Consider the following 23,760-nt stretch of genomic DNA (forward strand, 5'->3'; position numbering starts at 1 on the left):
AAAACCAAACCAAAATCAAATAGAACCAAAAAACAATGAAAAAGAAACACCAGCAGTAAAACAGAGACAGACAGACGAGAGAAAAATGGGAAGGGTGAGAAGGAGGAGGGGATGGGAACAGGCCGAGAAGAAAGGAACTGCTTTTTTAGCATCTTTGTTCGTTTTGTTGTGAAACAAAAAGTGCACAGTTCAGGTAACACAGTCCTACCGACCAAAAGCAACAACAGAAAGTGAGGTGACAGCAAATGACATCACATCCCACCCAAACGCAGGGAGATGGGACAGCCGGCGTGGCGATGTCATTTCTGTGACTGCCAAACAGGACTTAGTGGCTGCTCATGACATGAAAGAGATGTTGTTATGCTAAAGTTTAAGACTAGGGAGGATCTAATTTCTCTACCTGCAAAAAAAACCCCAACAAAGGACAAAAAAAAAAGCCCAACAAGTGAAGGGAGGGAAGAGGTGTGATGAAAATGTAAAATAAAAGAAACCAACCTTTGTGAGATTCAAACCAAAGCAATGTGGCATGCAAAGAGAAAACTCAGAGAGTGAGTCATGCAAAAGGCGACAGAAATTATGTATCTTTAAAAAAATACACAGACAGGAAGAGGCAAGAGAAGCACAGCGTTAAGCCTAGGAATTTGGCCTGCCTTGCTGCACTCTGGTTGCTGATAAGGAAAGCCCACAGATGTGACACTCAGTTATGTTAAGTTGTATTTCATGCTTTACACCAAAAACATGCAAGAACATCCGCCCAGACAGGTTAGTACGTGACCCCTCCCGCCCGCTGTGACCAGAGCCCGGGGACGTCCCCGCTCCGTTTGCGAGGAGCGGCAGCCCCCGCCGTTTCTCCCGGTAGGGTTCAAAGTTGGGGTGCCCCGTCCCGAGGAAGCTCAGAGTGAGAGAGGGGTTACATGAGGCCGGAGAGGCTTTGGTGCACAGCACATGCATCGGGGTGGGTTATCTCAGCGGCTGCCTTACAAAACGTGCAGCATCTTTTACATCAGGGCAGTGCTTGAGGGTCTATATGGGGCTGGTCATGCTGCCAAGGAGGGGTAGGTGCCTCCCGGGCAGCTCAGGAGGGTTGGGCTGGCAGCAGTCAGGCTCCTCCATCGTCCCTCCCCATAGACAACGCAGGAATCTCTCCAGAATCAGGTGTGATGGAGGTGGGGGGCACATGAAATTCAGAGGGTCCCTCCAAAAAAATGCCGTGACGTTTGCCTGCAGTCTCGGGCTGCAGAAACCGCCCCCAGCGATTCCACTCCCTCCACTCCAGCAGGGTTTGGTGGGGTTACTCCCTTCTGCAATAGGACTTTAATCTCTCTGCTCCCGGGGAAATATAAAGAAAATCCCCAGAACAATTAGACTGGAGCAAGCAAAAGTCTCCAACCCTTCCAAAAACCCTCTCCAACTTCTAGGTCAGCGTTTGGGTCTCTTCTCACTGCAGCGATGATTTGTTCAGCCCTTCTGCAGAATTCCCCTCTTGGCCCCCCTCCTCGTATTGAGGCGCTACGGCCAACTTCAACACGGACAATCTGACGGTGGATTCAGCATCCATCTTTTAGCCCCATTCCCTGATTTTTCTGGACTCCAGGCAGAGAGGTCGGATGACTTTGCCCTGCGGAAGTGGGAGTTAGTTACTCTTCCAACACTGCCAAGTGAAAATGGAACTCCTCCAAGCAAGCGCTGTGAGCTCGGGGACTCCAGGAATAAATGCATTAATAACTCCTCCAAGGAGATCACTGGCAAAGAAGGCAAGATGTTCCCCCTGCCTGGGCTGGCTCCGCTGCCTGTGCAACTTCTTCAGGGGAAATTTTTTCCATGAGAAATAAGGACCCAAGGTTCAGCGTCGACACCGGGTTTGCTGCCACGGGAGCACAGCGTGCAGCCACGCACGGCCACTTCGATCCAGAGCCAGTTTGGCCAAGTAGTAGCAGGTCAAAATGCTGTCCCTGCACAGAACAGGACTACGGACCCACGAGAGTAGCCAGAAGCTGCCCTGCCAGGCATCACAGCTCCTCTGGGCACGGATGCTCCCAGAGGAAGGCTGGAAAAGGTCCGCTTCATTTGGAGGGGAGGAAAGGCTTCCCAAGAGACTCTCCCATCTCTTTTGCCAGAGCCTCCAAAACATAATTCTAGGCTTTGCTGAAGAAAGGCATCTTGTAACAGAAGAAACCACCAAAGTGATCCAAGACAACAGGTCATCCCGGTGCAAATCCCGCTGCGGGAATCGGGCCCGGGAGGTGTGCCTGTGTGTGCTGTGTTTGGCCGTGTAACTGCCACACAAACTCCCCAGCCAGGAGCAACTGCTGGGCTACAAGATGCTTAGAAAGCCTCATGTGCACCCCACTGCCCGAGGGGAATATCTGGGGCACAAAAAGGGGGCAATAGCTATTGCACGGGCAAACACAGTATAGGATGGATCAGAAGTGGACTTTCCTGAGGTCCCATCTGTCTACCATGGCCGTGTTTTGTTTTCCCTCGGGGACACCGGTAGATAATGTTATCTTCCATCTACTGCATCCCAGATCAGAGGTTTTGTTAAGCAGACGATCCTGGTAAGGCTACAGAATGAGCACCGTTTGCAAGAACGTCAAATCTCTTGGAGCCCACTCAGTGGTGCACATCTCTGCGACAACCAGGATGTCCCCCACGAACGCCCTGGACTGAAGCCCACCAGGGTCCCCCTCGGGCACAGAGGAAGATGGATTTCTCTTTCCTCCCTGCTCTCCTACCTGCAACACGTAGCCCTCCCGGGCGCTCTGCTCCCGGCCCAGTGCCACTTTCAGCTGGTCCTGCAGGTGCCGGTTCTGCTCCAGGAGCTCCAGGGCCTCCTTCTGCTTCTGCTCCAGCTGGAAGGACACGAACAGAGACAGCGTCCAGGGAGTGGGCAGGGGGTTGGCCATAACGAGCAAGCAGCTCAGAGGGGATGTAGAGCAGAATGAACAGGGCTGTTGATGGCACCGCTGCTTTGCTCTGCTCTGGGACCTGGATTTCATTTTGCCAGGCAAAATCCCTCCCCCCTGAAAGAACTAAGTTACGCATTAGTTTAATTCGTAAAGCTCACTGCAGCAAAGGATGAACGGCACCAGCTCGTGCCAGGCATGATCCAGGCAAGTCTCAGCCCGGTTCAGATTGGCGGTACTCCTGGTTACTCCATGCCTGCACCCCTTTCATTCCTGCTAATACACCTTAATCCCAACTAACAACAACCTTTGTTATCCCAGGCGTGGACCTCTTCCAAGTGAGCTGAGTCTCCACCTTTCTCTTCCTAAACTCGTAAGATCGCTTGATGTAGGCTCCACAAAAAGGGAACCTTTGTGATGTGTGCTATAATTCAAGCTGATTTATAGTTTTGTAGACCTAACTGCAGACATAAATCTCTACAGCTGCAGAGGCACACAGAATTATGAGCTTGAATTTGGAGTCTGGTTAATACACATCAACTGTACCCATGTCATCAAGGGCGGGCTGGCTAACAACCGGCAGAAGTGCGGGCTGCATTAAACGGGAGGGGGCAATGAAATACCACCCTTGCAAGAACAGCCCTTTCTGCACCCGTGGGAACACGAAAACTGCCAGTAGAGCTGTACAAGAACGGACACAGATCTGTGCCCTGCCAGCTGCCCAGGCGACCCTACAGCATCCCCACTCACTGCTATTACTAAGTAGGAATAAATGCAGCTTATTTAAGCCTTGCTCAGGCTTCCTACAGTTCCTGCAGTGGCCTGAAGGCCATTTCGGCAGGTGGCCTGCACCCCACGCACCCCACTTTACCTCCTTCTCCAGCAGCGTGGTCAAGTGCTGCTTCGTCAGCCCCTCGTCCCGGTCCTCAGCATGAGTGAGGTGGAGGGGCGCGATGGGGATCTGCTTCTCCTCCCGCAGTGGGGTGGTCTCCACCTGGTGCCAGCGCTGCTCGATCTCCACGTGGACATTCTGCGGTTTGATGTCTGCCGGGATGGGCAGGATCCGGTCCACCTCCATCCTCAGCGCCTCTTCCGAGCCTGCCCCATCCACAGCATCGATCATCTCGAAGCGCTTGCGTCGCTCCTCCCGCCGCCGGGCCCGCTCCCGCTCCAGCTCTCCTGGGTCGGCATCGGTGGCACCGGAGTCCCTGGGGAAGGCGGCAGAGCCGCTCTTGGAGGAGTCTGCAGCGCTCGCACGCTCCTGCGCCAGGGCTTGCTGGATGGGGCGAAATTCAGCCCAGTCAAAGGTCTTGGACCGTCCCTCTCGCCGGCGCTCCCGGGCACGGCTCCGCTTCTGCTCCGGGTCCAGCTCAGTTTGCTCCACATCCGGCTTCTCGCTTGGCTTTGGACCAGTCTCGAAGGAAGAGCTTGTTTTGCTTTTCTCTTCCGGCAGCGAGCTGCGAGGACAGAGAGAAGGTGAAGGAAAGCGTCAGTGGGTGCTCGAGACAGCCAGGCGCTCCCATGCGTGCCTCAAAGAGCCGGGTGGAAGGCGGCTGCTGGAAGCCCAAGCCAATGTCACAGGGGTGCCCCCCTGCCCCTCCACCTCCTGTCACCTCTCAGGCACAGGAGCTGCCGCTGCCCTTCCCCGAGGTCACGCTGGTGTGCAAAGCCTTGGTGCAAGCGGCCCCGCCTGCTCCTGGGCAGCCCCCAGCCCCCGGAGAGCGGCTGATCCCAACCTCGCTCTTCCTTGGCAGCCGCCCCGGGGCCGGTGACTGTGACCCAGCAGCAGCCCAGAGCCGAGGCAGCGACCCCGAACTGTCCTGCCAGGCAGGGAAAAGGCTTCGAAAGCTCCTACAGCACCGGCCGGCTGGCTTGCCACCCGCCTCCCCGGCTGCGGGGCTCCCCGCACACACGCCGATCAATGCAGCTGTAGTCGCGTGCTTGCGGGGAGGATGCCGCCAGTCCCCCCAAAGTCAGTCTGGCTTCAGAGCTGTGGGGCGGACAAGCACAGAGCAGCTCCCAGAGGTCTTGGGTAACAGGGGAAAGGTTTTCCTTGAGCTTGGCAAAGGCGGGGGGGTTGAAAATGGTTTGAAAACTTCTCCGTGCCACTATCTGCACTGAAGGCACAGATCTCCCCTGGGGAAACCAGCCTTGCGGGCAGCACGGGCAGCCACCCCGGCACGGGGACTGCACGCGTATGTGCAGTTGTCAGTGCAGCAAGGGGAGCAAGAGTTACTCAAGACACCGCGGAAGTCACTGAAAATGCCAATTTCTCAAGCAAGGCATGATTTTTAGTGCTGAGTTAGAGGGTGGTGGGTTGAGAGGGGAGACATACTTGTCAAGCAGGGAAAGTTAACAGGGGAAGGCAATACCGTTTCCAACCTATGGCTAATCCATAATGCAGTATTAGCTTATTAAATGTAGACATGCCAGCCTTGTAACATGCAGATCAAAATTAAAAAAGAAAATAGTGGTACGCCACGTTTGCAGAGGAAGCCCGTCCTGAGGGAGTGGGAGGCATTTGCTGAACCCTCTTTGCTATCAGAAGCCCCCGAGATGCCTCCTGCGGCACAGCCCTGCTGCTCAGGCTGACTCCTGGCTCTCCCCCTTCCCAGTACAACCACAGCATCCCCCCGGGCTCCAGCCTCCAGCGCAGCCTCGACAAGCTTTCTAGAAGGGCGCAGCGGGAAGAGCTGGAAAGCAGCTCCCCGCGCCCTTTGCCGCAGGCAAACCACCACTAACAGGGACCCACGGGACCACGTGCACCGAGACTGCCGTGACCGGGGGGAAACCGCGGCAGCACGGCTCCTCCTCCCGCCTTGGTAACACACTCCAGCTCCCGCAGCCAACAACCTCATGTTATGTGCATGTGCCCAAAACAAAGGATGGAGCAGAAGAGATGACTCTGCATGGGTCCAAGGCTAGTATCTTCCGATGCACTTTCATCCACGATCAAACCACAGGCTCAGTAGAGCTGGGTTTCAAGAAACTCTGGCAGCTACAGGCTAAAACCAGCTCGGAGGTAATTTCTTCTTCAGCTCTGTCACTTGCATCTAATAAAATAACCCCAAAAAGCACCACAACGAAACCTCCTCGCTCCTCAACCATGAGAAGATATTACATGACTCCAAAGCCAGGCACTCAGTCTGGAGTCAGTTAGTGATTACAGCTGCATTTCAAGTAAAGTAGGGATGAGATGGAGTCTTAAAATGGAGAAGAGTGCTAGGAAAAAAGGGAGCCCTGCGGCCCCCGAGACGTTGTTTAGACACAGAAGTTATGCTGCTCTAAATACCGCGCGGAAGGATCTCGGCATTTCTACAGGTGACACCTCTCGCGAGCTCGTTTCTCCTCTGCTGCTTTCCAAAGGGCAGGAGATGTGCGCTGGGAGCGGAGGGAACTGAGTTAAGAGACTCAGAAGACTGACCTGAACTTTCTCGTTTCATCTCCCACAAGTGCCCTGTGGCTATTAATTCTGCTCAAGCATTTCACATCTCCTCCATCCCAGCCAAATTAATTCACATCACATGGGAGGCGGGGGGGTCTTTGCCTCGCAATGGCATTTATAGGTCAAAACAAAAAGCATTGTTTTTTTTTAATACAGGTGGCTGTGGGAGCGGTGCAAGCCGTGAGCTGAGCATGCTGCCGCAGCGTGCGGGTAGCATGTGAGCGCTGCGGGGAAATGGGGAGGGGGTCACTGGGGAACTCAGCCTTCTTTCTTGTGGGTATTTTATGTCTGCATGGTCATCGTTAGCAGAGTGTAATTAGTGCCTCTGCAGATTGCAGGGCACTGCTGAGGGCAGGGAGCAGTGCAGCACCTGCCCCCCCCCCCCCGGTGCTGACACACGCAGCAATATAAACAGTAATTACGGCTTGAATAACCGAGAAAACGTGTGCTTGGATCGGTGGAGACACGGCAGTGGGTTCATCAGACGTGGCGGAGGGCTTGCAGGAATGCGCGGAGTCGGACTGGCCCCAGGGACGAGGCGAACACCACTGCCCTCCCAGCACAGCCGAGCATCCAGACTAACGTGCCTCTCGCTCCCCGGCCACGCTGTGCCGACGTTTGCCACCTCTCCATCACGAGCCTTTGTCAGTCTGTCCTTCAGCTTCCCAGCAGCTCCGTCCACAAGCCGCTCCCCGGGTGCGGGTGTTAATGACATGCCCGCAATGGGGACGGGCTGGGATACCCCGCGCACCCATGCGCTGCGGCGAAGGGCTGGCGAGCAGGCACGGGGTGAACACAGCCCTTCAGCTCACAGCGACAACTTCTCAGCAACGTGACTAAACCCCGCCAGACTCTACCTCATTCTTGGCGGAAACCAGCTTGGTGGAAAATGACAGAAGTGCACCTGTAATTCCTTTTTCCCCAGTTCAGAATTGAGATTCCCGGTCTATTTATGCAGCCTAAGAAGTTACTGCCCAGCTGGTACGGGCGCTTGGACCCTCTCACTGGGGTAAGGCAAGTCAAACCACTTCTCGTGGGCTCAGAGCAGATGCAGAGCACAGGACTATCATGCTGCAGTAACCTGTTAGCTATAAATATATCTGCCTCTTTAAAGGTAGAGATGCCCCCTCAAATCTCCTTGTTCTTCATCTTCATATCTAGTCACATCGGAAGATACCAGTGTGGGAAAATCAAGTGTCAAGACCAGGCTGCTTCTTCCCTTCTCTCTGGCTTTTATTTAAAGAAAAAAAAAAGGGGGGGAAAAAAAAGAAAAGAAAAATAAATGGAAACTGCAGGACTTCCCATCTGAGGTGCAGAAAAGGAGGAGCATGCAGTGAATCACAAGATATACAAACCACAAAACGTTAATACAGGAGAGAACACAGTTTTCCAACCTGGGCTTCAGCACGGATAGTTTCAAAGAGAAGTTTTTCCTGGGATTGCATGGAAATCAAACATACACAGGAGTGAGGAGAGAGGCAGCTTCCCCGAGACCCCCGCGAGATCCACCAGAGCTCGGGCAGGCTGGGAAATGGTGGCCGAGTGCCAAGCGGGATGGGCAAGGAGAGGCTGGAGCATCTCCAGGTCAACAGCACCGGGTGAGAAGAGCCATTCCATCAACATGGGGACAAACCTGGCAAAAACCTGCTCGCTGCAGCTACCATAAGGACAGGAGATGGAGTTAATGGTGCGGCCGTGTCCACGAAGCCTGTAAGAGGTGGCCCGTACGAGTGTGGCTGGCGCGGTTAGCTGTGAGGAGGTCAAACACCCTTTACTCGCAGCGCAAGCGCTCACAGAAGGTACTCTGTGAAGGGGGGGTCCCTTCCTCTGGCACTGGCGGCAGGAGGAGACGCGAGCATTACTAACGCGTAAGGGAAATGAGCTGCGGCAGCTATCTGAAAGATCAAAAGAGGAGGGAAGACTATTTGCTGGCTGGAGTTTAAAACGTATCAGAGCCAAACAACTTCTAAATTGAACCCTGGGCTCGTGCTGCAGTGACCCATGGAGGGGATGGGCAGCTCGTGCTGAACAGTAGCCAGAGGAAAGGGGGAACCCAGCACAACTGAATCCAAGTGGTTTCACAATACCTGGTGGGAATCCAGAGGAGCCTTGATATAGGAACAGTATTTCATATTCCTATGCACAAATTAAAGCCACATTTTCAACCCTCTTTGAAATCTGCACGTGTAAGAGTAACTCAGCACATCAGCATCCCCACAAAGAATGTCCAAATTAAGCCCAGAGAGAGGGATGTGAGAAAGAGCCACAGCTTCCAGGGACAGGCTCAGAAAGAGGAAAGAAAGGGGATAAGGGAAGAGTTACTCCTGCACAGCAAACCAGAAAACTGCAGGGGCTGCTAAACTCCCCCCTTTACCTTGTTACATCGGGCGCAGTGGTGGGGCGAACGTGCTTCATAATGGTCTGGATCCAGTTGCGACGAATGCCGGACGTCATGGCAGAGAGGGTGAACTCCCCTTCCTTCGTCTAGGGCGAGAGGAGGACGGGCTCAGAGCAGCCGATTGCACCCACCAGCCCCTTCCCAGCTCCCCCAGTACCACCCTGCACCCAGCCCCCGAGCACCCAGTGCTGGGGCACCGCTCGCTGGCCGCACAGAGGTCGCACCCAGTCCCTCCAACCCCCAGCACGCTCACGGTGGGAATTAGCGTTTCTCAGCAATCAGGCCAGTTTTATTGTAGCTGAGACCCTACGGCTGAGACAAAACGTTCCCTTTCCCCCTCCATTTTTTGTGAACCAAAACACTGGCTCTCAAACCCAAGGCCATAGCTCTCTGGAGCACTGTGGGGGATGCCGGGTGGCCTCTCTTAGGTGTCTGGGGAGGTGTTTCCCTTGCCATGGACGAGCATCCCCGAGCAGTGGCACAGCATGAGCAGCCCAGTTGGCCGTCCTGCAGCCGGACTCTTCCTCCTCCCCTTGTTTTCCTTACGTGGATCTGGAAGCCGTAGTTTCGCTGAACCGGATACTCAGTAACATCGTAGCACGTGGATAAATCGATTTCTCCATCCAGGTCAGCTGCCTGGAGAGGGAAGGCGTAAAATAAGCCATAATGCTTTGCAACCCCAAAGTGTGGTGGGCTCGTGGGGAGGCACACAACAGGTCCTCGAGAAGCACAAATGCCTGAAGAGCGATGCTCCAGGATCCCAGCAGCTGGGAAGACAACCTGCCCGGGGTCAATTTGAGAGAACCTGGGGCTCCCCTGGGTGCAGAGCGATGGGTTGAACGCCGATGGGGAAGACACTTACCTCCTCTGCCACCGAATCCCGGTAGTATCTCAGGCTCTGGTCGGTCAGCACAAACCAGTGCTTCTTCCACTAGGAAACAACCAAGATGGGGCCGTTACAATCCTGCTCCTTCCCCACCAGCAGACCCTGGGCAGAGCACCACAGGTCGCCCGGCAGAGACGTCCTGCAGGAAGGCAGCTTGCAGCCTCTCCCCTCCCAGATCCGCACCCAGCTTCACCGAGAGGCCCTCCTGGGGAGACCCAAACAGGCAGCAATGCAAGGGACACCGTGATGGTTTGCACCGCCGGGACCCCGATTCCCGCAGCGCTGCTGCACCGGCAGAGCGCCGGAGCCTCAGCGGCACTGACTCCGCATGTGACGGTGAAACACCGCAAGAGCCACGGGGGCAATCGGAGCCTTCCCATTAGCTCCACTGTCCAGACGATGCTTTTAGTGGCTGCACTTAAAGCCTTGGAGGGATCTTTTTTTTAAAAAAAAAAAAAGCAGTAAAACATTCATGTTTTATCTGCAGTACCTAGAAATTGAGTTGGAGTCTATTCCTGGCCCCTTGCTCTATACAAACACACCTTCTGCAAGGCACAGGCTTACCCAAGGCAGCTTTCAGTTAACAATGCACTCACTCCAGCAGCTGATTCCCACTCTGGCTGCCTACGGACATGCCCTCGGCCCCAGGGCCCAAGGCACCAGTGGGTACCCACAGGCCATGGCACTCTCAGCCACAGGCGAGTCGCCCTTATTTTCCCTCAATGGGCTGAGCGGGAGGGAAGGGAATTCAGGGAAGGGGCGGTTTGCAAACAGCCAAGGCACCCATGCCACCTCGGCATCAGCGCCCGTCTCTGAGGCTCCGATAGAGCAGCACGTCCTGCATCCCTCTGGGAATGGGCAGGAGGAAAGCGGCAGCGGCTGCTTCCCTCAGTGCCAACTCAAGAGGCATTTACTTATTTCTTGGCCTTGCCACTTCCCCGGCGCTCAGGAGACATTATCTGAGCCTCATTACTGACGGCTGCTGGGTCGCAAGGGAGATGAGACTAATAGAGAACGGGAACACGAAACCAGTGCTGCTATCCAAGCTGCCCCAGCTGCCTAGAAACCCACGACACAATATCCAGCTGTGGGGCTTTGAAACCTCCCCAGGACAGAGCACCAGCTGCTCCTGCTCCAAGACAAACACCGTTTGCACAGGGCTCGCACACAACTACCGCTGCCTGGCTCCAGAGTTGTACAAATTCCCTGTTGCTGCTCTGCCCAAGCGCCTACATCTGCTTTCTCCCATCTGGAGCACGGCCCAATACTGATCTACCCTGCAAGGACATCGGGGCTTCGTCAGTGCCGAGAGCAGCCCCAGGCGCAGCTGGGATGTCGGCGTGAATGTCAGATGCCAGAAACCGGGACAGACCGCGACACCAAAGACCGACACGAAGGGCAAAGCTTGCCCCGGACTCACCTGCCCGTCCTCGTACTGCTTTGTCAACCAGCCCTTCTTGAAGTTCAGCAGGTCGGGCTGCAAGAAAGCAGAGAGGCGATCAGAGGGGAGGAAGAAGCGGCTGCACCCAGAAGACCACAGCAGCAGCTTGATTAAACACAGCGTAGCAATAAAAGAGACCAGCAACAGTTAAATTGATAGAATCATAGAATAGTTTGGGTTGGAAGGGGCTTTTAAAGGTCATCTAGTCCAAACCGGATCATTATACTGCGTGGTGGCTAAACATTTTCCCCCAGGAGGAACAGAGACCTGCTGTACGGTTTATTCAGGCTGTCCCCTTCTAGCATTTCTCTTGCAATTTCCTACTGCTACACCAGCATTAGAGGAAGGAGAAGCAACGAATTAGCAAGACTGCAGGCAGTTTTCTCCCTCTATTATATATTTCAAAGGATAAACTATGTGCTATTGATGCAAGGCTTCAGGGTTCAAAACAGGTTCAAAAAATCCCAGCACTGCAGCACCCAAACGACACCTGCTTTTTCCTCCAAAGTGGGTGCATCGGGATGTTGAAGCTCTGAGAAAAGCAATCAAGACAGCGTGGGATAACTCCTGCCAGTCCTTCCTCCCAACCCTGCCTGTGCACAGGGAGGGATGTGGTGGAAATGTTTTCACTCCCTCGAGGCTGAGCTCCTCCAGCTGCTCCATGTGCTGCGGAGTGGAGGAGGAAAGGCCAGCAGGGTGTGAAATGCGGCTGTAGCGTCTGAATCGGGTTATAGCAAGAGGAGCAATGGAAAACTGGGGTCTGGAAGCCTATTCAATCAAACCTTTGCTGTGGAGTGGCACATCCCACATTTGAGTGCTCCCACGGTGGCGGGGACCCAGCCCTGCTCCACAAAACACAGGGGAAAGTAAATGCCATCTTTCCCTTCCCAAATCTCTAGAGATTCGGAGGAGGGAGCGGACAGACGCCAGCCTGAGCAGCCCTGGCTGTGATGTGGCTGCAGGCAATAAACCTGCCGAGCCCCACCAGGACCTGATGACGAGGCAGCGATAAGCCATGGACAAACTATAGAGAAAATCGCATTTGCAATGACTACATCCATCTCTGAAGTAGGCTATGAGAGCTGGGCATCCTAATCGCAGCCCTAATTTACCCTGAGAGAGCAATGCCACCACCTGCCTGCTTCTCCTCTGCCGAAGTGCAGGTGGGATCGTGCTTCCAGGATCTGGGTCCTGTTTAAGCTCTTTCTTGTACAACAGGAGAGCATGAAATAAAGGATCTACATTTTGGATCAAAAATAACCAGCTCCCAACCACGTGCTTTGCAGAGAAGGAAGAGAGAAGGACTGCAAGTGTTACAGTTGCTCATGGGCTTATTTATCAACTATGAAGAAGCACAGGACAAGAATCTTCTGCAAAAGCAGATAAATCCCTCCTTAGCAGCATTCATACTACTTTACTACACTTCTTAGTTTCCTTAGAATTTAAGCAAGGGTGTAGAAGCAGCCAGAGAGGAAAGATGCTGCTAAACAGTACATGCACATGTTTCAGACTGGGCTGCAGCGAGACACTGCAGAAGCACTCGGAGTGGGAAGGTTTCGCCTCCAGGTCCCACTCCTCCACGGAAGCCCCTTTGCTTCCCTCCGAGGGCGGGCAGGAGAGCACAGGCTTTTCCTGAAGCTGCAAAGCTGCTGAAGCACAAAAAGTTTGGGACCAGCTGCTACTGAAGGGTGTAGATGTTAGAAACCAAAAAAACAGACGAAGCACTTGATGGAAGAGATAGCCACGCAGCGCAAACCACAGCTCTGCTGTAACCCACCAAGAGTAACAAGGGGTGAACTCTCCCTCGGCTTTTATCCCGCCAGATAACCGATCTGATCTGACGCAGCGAACCCGACGGGCAGGGGAGAGTCTGACAATCATGGTTGCAGCGAGCAGGCGTGCAGTTTTTTCTTATGTTGCTACTTTTACAGCAGGAGTGGCACAATAAGGGTGTATTTAACATGAGGAAAAGGTTTTCTTCCCACTGACTGCATGATTTTCTTGCCTTCACTAGATGATGTGCATTGCCACTTAATGTGCACTTCTTACACCTTCTTATTACCACCAAGAATTTAAATCACGCTTATGGCTGTACAAGTCTACATGAAAAGCTACATAAATGCTAAGCTACTGCATTTTTGTGAGAAGTCCTTGAACAGAAGCTGTCCATCCACAAAAAATGCAGCTCGTATTTACAATGGCTCTGTAATCTTTTCGAGAGATTAGTAAGTGTATTTATTTTGTTCCTACAGAAGGTTGGTGAGTGAGAGGAGAGCATTTTGTGTTTGTTCTGTACTGTTTGCCTCCAGGTCTGGTGAGCATTTCAAATATGCAAAGGGAGGAAAGCTCAGGAGGGCAGGTTCAGCCCTTCCTCGCAGCCTTCGTCCCACTCACACCCATTTGCAACTGCATAAACATCAAGGAAGCGGCATTAGAAACCCGGGCCACGTGTTAGCTCTCTGAAAACGCATCAGTCACGACCCAGCGCCTGGTCCGAGTCCAGAAACCTGCCCTGACCCTCCGCTGAGCTGGAAATGCCCTGCTGCAGCCTTGGCCGGTGCGGGGGGACAGCACCGGGCAAAGGGGTCCTGCTCAGGTGAGGGGACCCCAGCACCTCCGCAGTGACCTACAGCATCAGTGTCTAACGCATCAAGCAAAGCATTGAGGAAACAGGGTATTCCAGGGGAAAATAACCAGCAAAACAGGGGTCTGCTTTCCAAGCTGCTGCTGTACTTTAAGGAAAAGGCCTCCTCGCAAGACTCTGTGTTTTCATTTCTGCAACAGTAGAAGGGACCAGGCAAAAAGCGTAGCTCTTCTCCAGCTGAGCCCATGTGACTCTCAGGATCGGTCACACCTGATTCAGGTCACTGAAACCTGCTCCAAATTTGAGCGTATCCAGTTTTCACTGGACCTGCCCAGGAAGGGCTTCTCATGCGCTCCCCCAAGGCAGAGGACACAGCCTCGGTGGCTCACCGTCATAGAGGACTCTGTGGACCTTCTGTCCAGCGACTTTGCCCGGCGGTGCGGGGACAGGGGAGACGCAGATACGTCCAGGATGGAGCCCACAGCTGCACCTTCGCAAGTGAAGTCCTGTGTAAACAGGGTTAGCCCAGATCAGCGCAGGAACTAGGACAGCGGGTCCCACTCTCTTGGCTCGCGGCATAAAAATCCGCATGTTTAAGGGGCATCTCAGGCTCAGAACAAGTGTCAGTTCATTGGCAATACATTTTTTTTGTCCTCTCAGGCATTAATTTGTTCCCAATATATCTAAGCGTATCTGGGACTCTCAAGACTACCTGTTTCTTTTGTTACTTCACCCCATCCTGATGCGTCCTGCCATGCCAGATCTGAAGTTTCCCTCTTTCTATTTTGGAGGAAGGAGAAAAGACAGCCTCATTTTCCATTCTGGTCTGCAGCCGGGCCAAGGCAGTGCAGCAGCAAGCAGCAAACCTGCACGGACTGAGCACACACAACGGTTTGGCTCCTGCGTGAGCCCACTTGTGACTCCAGATCCTCTGCTCCACCCAGGGACAAACCCTATAGCTAAGCCCTATAGCTAAACCCTCTATCCCAGGCTGCCAGATCCCAGGTGCCATCCTCCAAACCTCACCACGAGACCTCGGCTGAGCAGCTTACCCGTTTCCGTGGGAAAACCCTCTTCTCGCTCCTGCCCTGCCGCGTCTCACTGGAAAGGGCAGCACCGGCCGACACGTTCGTTTCCATGTGCTCCGCGTTCTCAATATCCAATGCCTCAAATTTTTCAATTACCTGGGATCGCCTGGAAAACAGAGAGAAAGGGGAAACCAGAGCCGGTTTAAACACAGGAACAGCAACTGTGCTGAGCTGTACAATCCCACAAATTTAAGGCTGCAGAATTGCTCGACCCAGTGTTCATGCACAACTGGCTTTTCGTCGCTGTTTCTCTGCAAGCTCTAGCGTGCACAAATCCAGGGCAAAACGCCCCGATCTGACATGTACCATTTTACCTGCAGCCAGAGTGGGGAAAAACTTCATGCTACTCAGCTCCACAAATAGTATCTTCTTAAATATCTGGAAAACCCTTGCAAAACCAGCAATAACTTTTTACTTGTAAATTTTACAGCCCTTTGAGAAACAGGGATTATCGAACAGCTTTGCCTTAAGCTTTGTCTTTACTCTCTAGCACTGCGGCTATCGATGGCCCCCCAGGCCACAGAGCAGAGACACGTGAGACTAAGCTGGGGTGCAGGGGTAACGGGTACCTGCGGGTCACCCTGCGTGTTCACTGCAGTAGACACTCTGTAAAAACTTGTCCCCCCACGGGGAACACCCACAGGATTGCGCTGAGCGAGGAGTGTCCGTAGGTGCCTCCAGACAACGGGTCTGGCTCACAGGGTGTGCCAGCTGAAGAGGCATGAGGAGGTGAGGAGCACCCTGTGCAGGCACAGGGCGTGCCCTGCTAAACCCCGGGGCTCTACCCTCCTCTCAAACTGGTCTGCAAATACGGTATGGACAGCAGGGAGCACGGCGTGGGTTCTCAGACACCACCTCGGTGGCCCATCACACCGTGGCACACATGTCTCTGAGGATGGAGGAGAACTATGAAGAAATGTGGATGGAGCATGAGCCAACCCTGGACCGAACCCAAATGGGATGCTCCTAAGAACGAGCCAACAACAGGCCCTTCCAGGTGGAATTAAAAGCACCGTTTCAGCATGAAAAGCTGATCGCTGACCCACAGGAGAGGAAATACTGGAATTTTAAAGGACCTGCTGGTGTCTAAGTTTGCTTGCCTGGGGGTTCGGGCAAGTATCAGCCTCAGGTCTTTAATCACAACCTGGGCACGTGAAGCAATAACCCACCACCAACACACACACCCCAGCTGAGCTCCAACCTGAGAGGTTTACAGCTCAATTTCGAACCTCCCCAAAAAACTCTGTCCAGGTGGGTTCTTAACAAAAAATTTGGAACCACGTGTGCCACACCTCAGCTCGGGGCTGCTTGCTCTGTGTGAACCTCTAATGTGCATGAAAATCACAATGGCAACCACATGAGGGGAAACAGGTTATCTAAAAAAAAACATTTTTACCACTTCCCACAGAAAGGAACAGCAGGTTAAGGACTGAAAAAACATGGGATGTTCAGTTTTCAACCAACATTTGCACCAAATTCCATAATGAGACGAACAGTCTGAGCACATCACATCCCCCAGCGGGCTGGGGGCCCCCCACTGCTGCTCAGAGCCAGGCTGCCAGGACCGGGCGCTGGCGCCCGCAACGAAGGAGGAAGGGACAAAATCAGTGGGGAAGACTTTTCTTTGTAAATTCAAATGTCTCTGATGTTTTTATGGGACATCTGTTCAGCCCCTGTCGTCTCCCAGTTTGCAGACTGGGAGCGGGCAGATCTCAGACTTGCGCAGAGCTTCCGATCCCCCTCGGATGTTCTGCTCATGAGAGGTCCGTTCACAGAAGCCAGCCTGTGGAGCATAAATCCACATCCTCTGTTCACAGACAGACAGGGAACTGTTTTGGAGTCACAATTTTTTAACCCTTTTTACACTGGCCCAGCCTTCTCTGAGTCTCAGTTTAGGAGGGAGTAAGAGGTCCATGAATTAACATTGTCTGTGCCCTATTAGGTGAAGGTCTGAAGAAAACCAAATCAGGAGGAAAAAAAAACCCCAGCCAAAAAACATAAAACAAAATCAAAAGCAGGTTGATTTCTCATGAAAAGGGCTGCACCACCAGGTTGTTCTACGGCTTGAGATTGAGATGAGATGGTAGCGAAGCAGGCGAAGTAAAGGCGGACACGTCACACAGCAACACAGCAGGAGAAGGTGGAGAGCAACAAGACCTGGAAGAAAACAAGGCTGGAAAATGAATGAACAGAAGAGGAAATTATATATCCGCATCTACATACAAAACAAAATCAAAACCATTCCAGTAATTCGTCATTGGGAGGAGAAAAATAAATCACTGCAACCAAATCACAGCCCCAAGGGTTAATATCATCCGGATTACAGGAAAGAATCATTTTTTTCCCATTAGCTTAACATTTCAGAGAGGTTACTGTTAGAGATCCTGGCAAGATGGGGAGGGGAAGGGCTCTTCTCTCCTCCCCATCTCTGCGTTGACAAAACAAGGCTGCGGACAGGTAAGAAGAAGCGTTGTAAAAGCTGCAGTGCCATTTAGTGCCTTCTCAGCTACAAAGCTCATTCCAAGGGGTTCCCCGGCCATGCAGGCTGTTAATCTTTTCCAGGCCACTAAACCCAAGCTGCAGATCTCGGCTGTTAGGTGGAGGGGTGTGTGTGGTGGGAAGGAAAGCTATAAAGACCAGCACAAGCTATCGTTAAACTGATTTTCTTTGTTTGGAAGAAAGGGCTTGTTTTTATTGGATTCATTCATTATTTAGCAGGAAGAAAGACAGCGAGTGTCAGGAAAAGGAAAAGGAATTTTCCCAAAAGGCCCACAAAAATGAAGAGGATAGTTATACAAGAAAAAAAAAACTATACTTGGGAGAGCAGGCGCTCCTCTCTATGGGCAGAAGCAGCATTCAGAGCAGAGCCTTACATTTCAAGAAGCTCCAGAGAAGGACTTGGAGAAAGAAAAGTCTTTTAAGCAATTTCAGGCAGCTTTGCTATTTATCGATGCTAGAAATACTCCTCAGCCCCCCTGATCACGCTCCTACAGCTGATCTGGCAGATGCCACAGCAGATTCCTGCCAGCGTGAGCAGAACGGGGGGTCAACGGGGAAAGCCGCGGTTTTAGAGGCTGAATCGCTGGAAGCGTGCAAGAAAAGCCAAGTTTGCCACCCAGAAAACCCAATGCTCCCCGGGTTGCTGCAGGGGGCGGGTAAGCTTGCAGCCACATGCCCGGAGGAAGGGTCTCTGGGTCTCTGCACCCCAAGGACTCCCCACCCGAAGGTGGTCTCCTTCCCCAAGCTGCTGACAGCTTCCTGGGATGTGCCAGGATTTTTCCCCGCAGCTGCAGAGCTCCGCTGGGATATGGGGGACCGGCATCTAAGGTTGTCTCTGCAGCCCTTTCCGCTGTGGTTTTGTGTACAGAACAGGCTTCAAGATTTATCCATGGGGTTTCCAAAGAGCTGCCCCTGCTCTTTCGCCCTAGGGACGGGTCTGAGATGGGAAACCGGAGGCACGGCTCGACTTCTCTGAACACAAGACCCTCTCCCCCAGCTTGGTCGGGCCCCCCTGCGCGGCGCTGGCAGCGCGGTGCCGGCAGCCCGGTCCTGCCGCGTGCCAGCAGAGGGAACTCGCATTCCGCTGCTCCGCCACGTGTGCCAAAATCATAGAGATTATCTCCTGTTTTCTGATTCATGTTTCTGAGTGGCTGTGAGCTCAGACGTCTGCATGGGGCGTGGAGTCAGCATCAGGTATAAATGGTCAACATGGAAAATTTCCAGCACAGTCCTGGACATAAGTCATGTAATATCTCTTACTATAAGGAAACAGGACAAGAAGCCTGAAAAACAGCTTTATCTGGCACTAAGCCTACAGGTGTGTCACTCAGGATGTAGTACTGGGTACCTAAAGTAATTCTTTTCCATCCATAGCTCTGACACTTAAACGGCTTTACAGTGGGTAAATGGAAAATGGGAGGAAGAGCCAAAAATACCAACAGAATCAGAGCAAGATCGTCTGGCTGCACTGAGAGATGAAAGGCTGATCTGAACGATGCCCAGCTGGCACCTATGGGGTTGGCATATAGGCAAGCAATTTCAGGCAAGCGTTCCGGGACGTGTTAGTGGGTTACTGAGAAGGATTATTAAAAATGGTGTTAAACCCGGGGGAAAAAGCTGACCCCACAGCATGGAAGCGAGTTACTGTGTTTGCTCAACCTCAAACAGCACAGCCTGAGCTCGGAGGAGAAAAATGAGAGGGATATGTGGACTAAGTAAACTCAAATTTAAAAAGCAGCCGAGCCAAGCTGAGCAGGGTGTTGGCAAATGTTAATTCTCTGGTGTGACACTGGACTGCCTCTCCGTGCCCCGCTGAGTCCACCCGAGCTCCAGGACTCATGGCCTCTCCACCCACGCCACCCATACGAGCCAATTCCCAGGTTACCAGAGGAGAAAGCAAACGCGCCCGTCCCAAAACCTTGCCCGCTGAGCCGTCCCTGCCCACAGCGCGTGCCCCCGGCACCGTGGGCTGCGATCCCCGGCCAAACCCTCCAGTAGGTGCGGACCCCCTGCCCTGCTCTTTGCCATCATCCCCCTCCCAAATGCCGGCTCAGCCCCGCGGCAGCAAGACCTCCATGCCTGGTACAGCGCCCGCTCCTCTGCCTGCACCCGTCCTGCTGCGATAAAGGCCCCGAGCTGACGTAGGGGAATTTTTGCCAATACTGATAAAGCAACATAAACCTGTTATAACAGCCCCAGGAGCTGAGCTGGGCTGGAAAAAACAGACTTTCCCTGCAAAAAGGCACCCGTCAGCAGGCAATGACATTAAAAAAGGACAGTCTCTGGCAGCACCGTCCTCTCCTGGGCCCCGTTATCTGCCTGTGAATCTGCTCCTCCCTGTCCTCGGCTGGCACGTCCCAGCTCGGTGGTGCCGAAGCAAGGGACTGGTGGCACCGGGGGAACGCGCTGTCCTCTCACACTGGGCCAGCGCGTCCCGTGCAAGCAAGCGGGGCCGCGATCTCGCCCACACCTGGGCCAACACGCTGCACCGGTTCAACCTGCAAACCAGCCGTCGCCAGCCTCTCCTCAGCCTCGTCCCCAGCCAGGGTGGCCAGGGGACTTGAATGGCACCCTTCTCCTCCCACCCAATCCCTGAGGCAGAGAAAGCCAAATCCATGCTCTTCTCCTTTATCCCCAGCCTGGCACTCGCTGTGCACGCTGCCGAGGCCGGGCTGGGTTTGGCATCCTCCTGCCAACCAGTGGCACCGGCCCAAAGCTGCGCCGCCCTCCCCAGACCTGCTCCCGGCTCTCGGCGTGAGGAAGCCAGGCTGGAAAACAGTCCTTTAGGGGCTGAGAAGAAACAGAGGAGAAGCGCCTGCTGAAACCATGCGAGAGAGAACATGCCCGGAGGAAAACCAGGGCAAGAAAATCAGACTGGCAGGCGGCCCTCTCGCCCGGGGCCCGTCTCCCGGTTTGCTCTGCTGCCCTTGCAGCACGAACGTGTCTCTCCCCGGGCAAGTCGAGCCTGTCCTTCGCCTCGCCCGCAGAGCGCCGAGCACGCCGTTGCGCGGCGCGGGCGCGCGTGCGGACGCCCTCCCCGTCCTCCTCCGCACTAAGCTGTTTTGCAGCCCGCTGCGCCCTGCCTCGGCACTGCACCCGCCTCTCCTCTCCCAGATTAACGCCGTGACATTTTGAAACCTCTCTCAGCTCATTAGGCAGTTACGTAACACACCCGGCTCTAACACCGTTTAGAGAGCTAACCTAATTAATGGTGCCAGCTGCCAGCGTGTGCCGTGCCGGGGACGGGACGGGGAGAGTGGGCTTGCTTGCAAATACGGCCACCGAACATCACCCACCTCAGCTGGCTGTCCCCAGAGCAGCCAGGCAGGGTGACACCTGCCCGTTGGCACTAATTAAGGACATCCCACCACCCGGTCGGTGTGGGTGGGCGTCCTTAAACCCAGGAGCACTGCAACACAAAGGGGCTTCGCCCGCCAAATGTCGCCTGCTCTGGCCGGGGATGCGGCAGGGACCCAGCCTCGCTGCCATTACAAGCATGCAAGGAGGAGATCAGCCACTCATCCCTTACCTTCTCTCATTGCCAAAGAGCCGGGCCACTTCTTCTCTCCCAGGGCTACGGGCCCGGGTTCTCCGCTCTAGCCGCTTCCTCTCCACCTGGAAGGCCTCACGATTACTGATCCTAATGGCCTTGGGAACGTCGGCCAGGGTGGTGTACTGCCGGCTGGCTTTAAAAGAAAGGGGACGCCCCGATTTTTCAGCTCCCCTTCCTACATCTCTGCTGCTGGAGTCCTTGTGCATGGGGCAACTGCTCTTCGAGTCCAAGGAGTTCAGAGAGAAGCTGTGAATCATTCGGTCGCCTGATCGGGTACCTGGGGAAGGAAAGGGCTGGGCATGCTCCTGCGAGGGCGATTTGGGATAACTGTACCTGTTGTTCGGGGTGCTGGGGCTGGGCGGGCTCGGCGGGGGCGGCAGCTGCTGCTCTTCCAGCTTCGAGTCTTGCTTGGTCTTCTCCAAAGAAAAGTACCCGCTCTCAACACGTGTCTTCCGCCCACAGTCTATCCGGTCTCCGTTCATGGAGCTCTCATCTAAGGGTCAGAAAAGTCACCATGCTTGGTTTCAAGTCCGAGTTCTACTACCCTGATTCCACCCACGACAGGCGCAGGAAACGAAAGCAGAGATGGTCTGGGCCCCAGCCTCATGCTGTCCCACCTCTTGCACCCTGACCACCCCCCATGCCCATGGAGATGGCGGGATGGTCTGCAGCGAGCTGGCGATGCCAGTACAACCCTTGGGTCGGGCTTGCACAGTTGAAAGACCTAAACCTCCAAACCAAGAAATAGATGGCCACAGTCACCGCTCTGCACCCATTTCCATCCCCGTCTTTCCCTGCCTGGCATCGACCACAGCTCTGCAGGTACAAGGAGATGGACACCTTGCTCCTGGCAGCGGGGAGCAGGCGGAAAGCATCCCCCATCCGAGCGGGCAGATAAAGGAAATGGCCGCAGCGCGTGGGACCTGTCCACAGCCCCGGCAGGAAGAGTCCCCAGCCCCTATTGTTCCAGGGAGAACAATGCCGCGGCCCCGGCGCCTTCCAGGGACTCATTGGGGAGGCCAAATGTAAACAGGGCCCTGACACAGGGGCGGGAGGAGGAAGCGGCGCTCAGGGCTTGGCAGCCCCGACAGCCCGGCTGAGCGCAGCGTGGCCCCACGCCCTCCGGGTGCCCTGGGTGGGGACGCAGAGGGGCTAGAAAAGGCATTTTCCTCCTCGTCTTCCCCCCGACACAAGGGCAACACCGCCTGTGAGGCCAGGCAGCCCTGTCTCCCTGCCGGGGCAGGATTGGGACCCATGCTGTGTGGTTTTCCAGCATGTGATGCAAAGTTTTTCCTTCCTGAACCCCAGCCCATAAGGTCTCACTCAGGTCCCCACATAACACAGCAGGGACGGAGGTTGCCGCCTCCTCCTCCTCGCTGAGATGCTCCAGGAACTGAACCCATGGAAAACTTCTCCCTGCACGGTGTTTTTTTGCCAGCTCAGCTGCCCGAACCGGGTCACCGCAGCATCGCACCAGTGCTGGTATCCCCATCCCTCACCTTCCTTGCTGTCCAGCATGGGATCCTTCAGGGAGCTGGCAGCCCCGGCCTGGCCTTGCACCGGGCTCTGCGCTGGGCTGATGCCGCTGCCCCCGTCCGCTTGGTCTTTGCCCCTCATTTCTTCCTGCCAAAGCGTGGACTTGGTGGCAGGGACCTTCTCCGCACTGGGGATGTTGCTGCTGGTCACGGCCATCTTAGCAGGACCAGGCTCCTAAAAAGAATGGGGGAGACAGCAGGGTTAGAGGGGTTTGCCCCAGCTCTGCACCCAGGGTCCCCATGTGGCTGTCCCCGGAGGTGTGGGTCCCACACAGCTTGGGTGCTGCCCATGACACATGCCACAACAGGACAGGGACGGGGCTCTGAGCAACCTGATCTAGTTGAAGATGTCCCTGCTCACTGCAGGGGGGTTGGACTAGATGACCTTTAATGGTCCCTTCCAACCCAAACCAGTTGATGATTCTATGACTCTATGCTCAGCCAAGTGCCACCACTGCAACCCCAAGGGGAGAAGCTCTCAGGTGGAAACCCTGCTCCAGGGCAGCGTGGAGTGGCGATGGGTCAGGACTTCCTTGGCCAAAGGGACCATCGCTGCTCTTGCAAGCAAAACGTCCCTCACCGTCCCTCCCCGAGGAGGGCTCCCGAAACCGGCTGCACCTCGTCACATCCAGCTGGGAAAAGATCGAGAGCAAAGGCGAGCCGGCAAACAACAGAGACCTTCGGCTGAGCTGTGGCAGCGGAGGGGCTCGCTGGCTTTTTCGCATAGGAACTGCCCCTCCCCAGCATGGCATGCAGGATGCCGCAGCCACCGACACGTAACTCTTTGGGAAAAGCTCATCCTGTGCTCACGCAGCCCAGCTCTGAGCGGAGCAAAGCCCTGGCTCTTCCCCGGAGCGTGGGGCCCTGTGCAACTCCACTTATGCTCCAGCATTTGCGTGCAACACTGCAGACACCACGGAGAAATGGGTCTGTCGGGTCCTGACTCATGCGGAACCTGGAAATGCTCCCCCCACCTCTGCCAAAACCCAGTTGGGGTGACAGCGCATCCTCTGTAATTGATGCAAATAAACACAGCATCACCCATTTCCCTCTGCATGTCCCTGGTCCTTCTCCATATCCCCAGTCCTTCTGCGCATCCCCGCTCCCTCTGGGGGCTGGCTCCTGGGCAGCCGCTGTTTTTCACAAGTACAGACCAACGCCCAGCTTCTCTCCCGGGTCCTATTTGTCAGGACTGAATTTTCTCAGTCTTATAACTAACGTCAAAAAAAAAAGAAATCAAGCTAAGGGACATGGGATGGAGGAGAAAATTACTACCCTGCCACCAGCAGCTGTGTTGTTTGTTTGTCACAGCTGGTTTCTTACGGGCCATTGATAAAAAGAATAAAACCCAAGCGGGGCTGTATTCCTCCCGTGTGCTTCGGTTACCTAACAGGCTGCTGCTTTTAAAAAGGATATACAACATCA

At 54.4% G+C, this 23,760-nt stretch overlaps 1 protein-coding gene across 2 annotated transcripts in view; it reads right to left on the minus strand.

Moving 5' to 3' along the window:
• MPRIP (myosin phosphatase Rho interacting protein) overlaps positions 1–23,760 on the minus strand; it is a gene marked incomplete at its 3' end in the record, with an annotated part of 81,688 nt that overhangs the window by 15,119 nt on the left and 42,809 nt on the right. The window contains exons 6-15 of one of the 2 annotated variants that reach the window (XM_082006605.1): positions 22,300–22,510; positions 21,134–21,293; positions 14,713–14,854; positions 14,050–14,166; positions 11,056–11,112; positions 9,612–9,680; positions 9,296–9,385; positions 8,726–8,835; positions 3,778–4,363; positions 2,736–2,852 (exon numbers count right to left, since the gene is read on the minus strand). In XM_082006605.1, the coding sequence (XP_081862731.1) occupies positions 2,736–2,852; positions 3,778–4,363; positions 8,726–8,835; positions 9,296–9,385; positions 9,612–9,680; positions 11,056–11,112; positions 14,050–14,166; positions 14,713–14,854; positions 21,134–21,293; positions 22,300–22,510 (1,659 nt within the window). Of the gene's footprint in view, positions 1–2,735; positions 2,853–3,777; positions 4,364–8,725; positions 8,836–9,295; positions 9,386–9,611; positions 9,681–11,055; positions 11,113–14,049; positions 14,167–14,712; positions 14,855–20,776; positions 21,294–22,299; positions 22,511–23,760 lie in introns of both variants that reach the window. The other variant, XM_082006604.1, reaches the window with a different exon arrangement.

This window comes from Phaethon aethereus (assembly GCF_964289735.1).
Source record: "Phaethon aethereus genome assembly, chromosome: 15".
NCBI lineage: Eukaryota > Metazoa > Chordata > Aves > Phaethontiformes > Phaethontidae > Phaethon > Phaethon aethereus.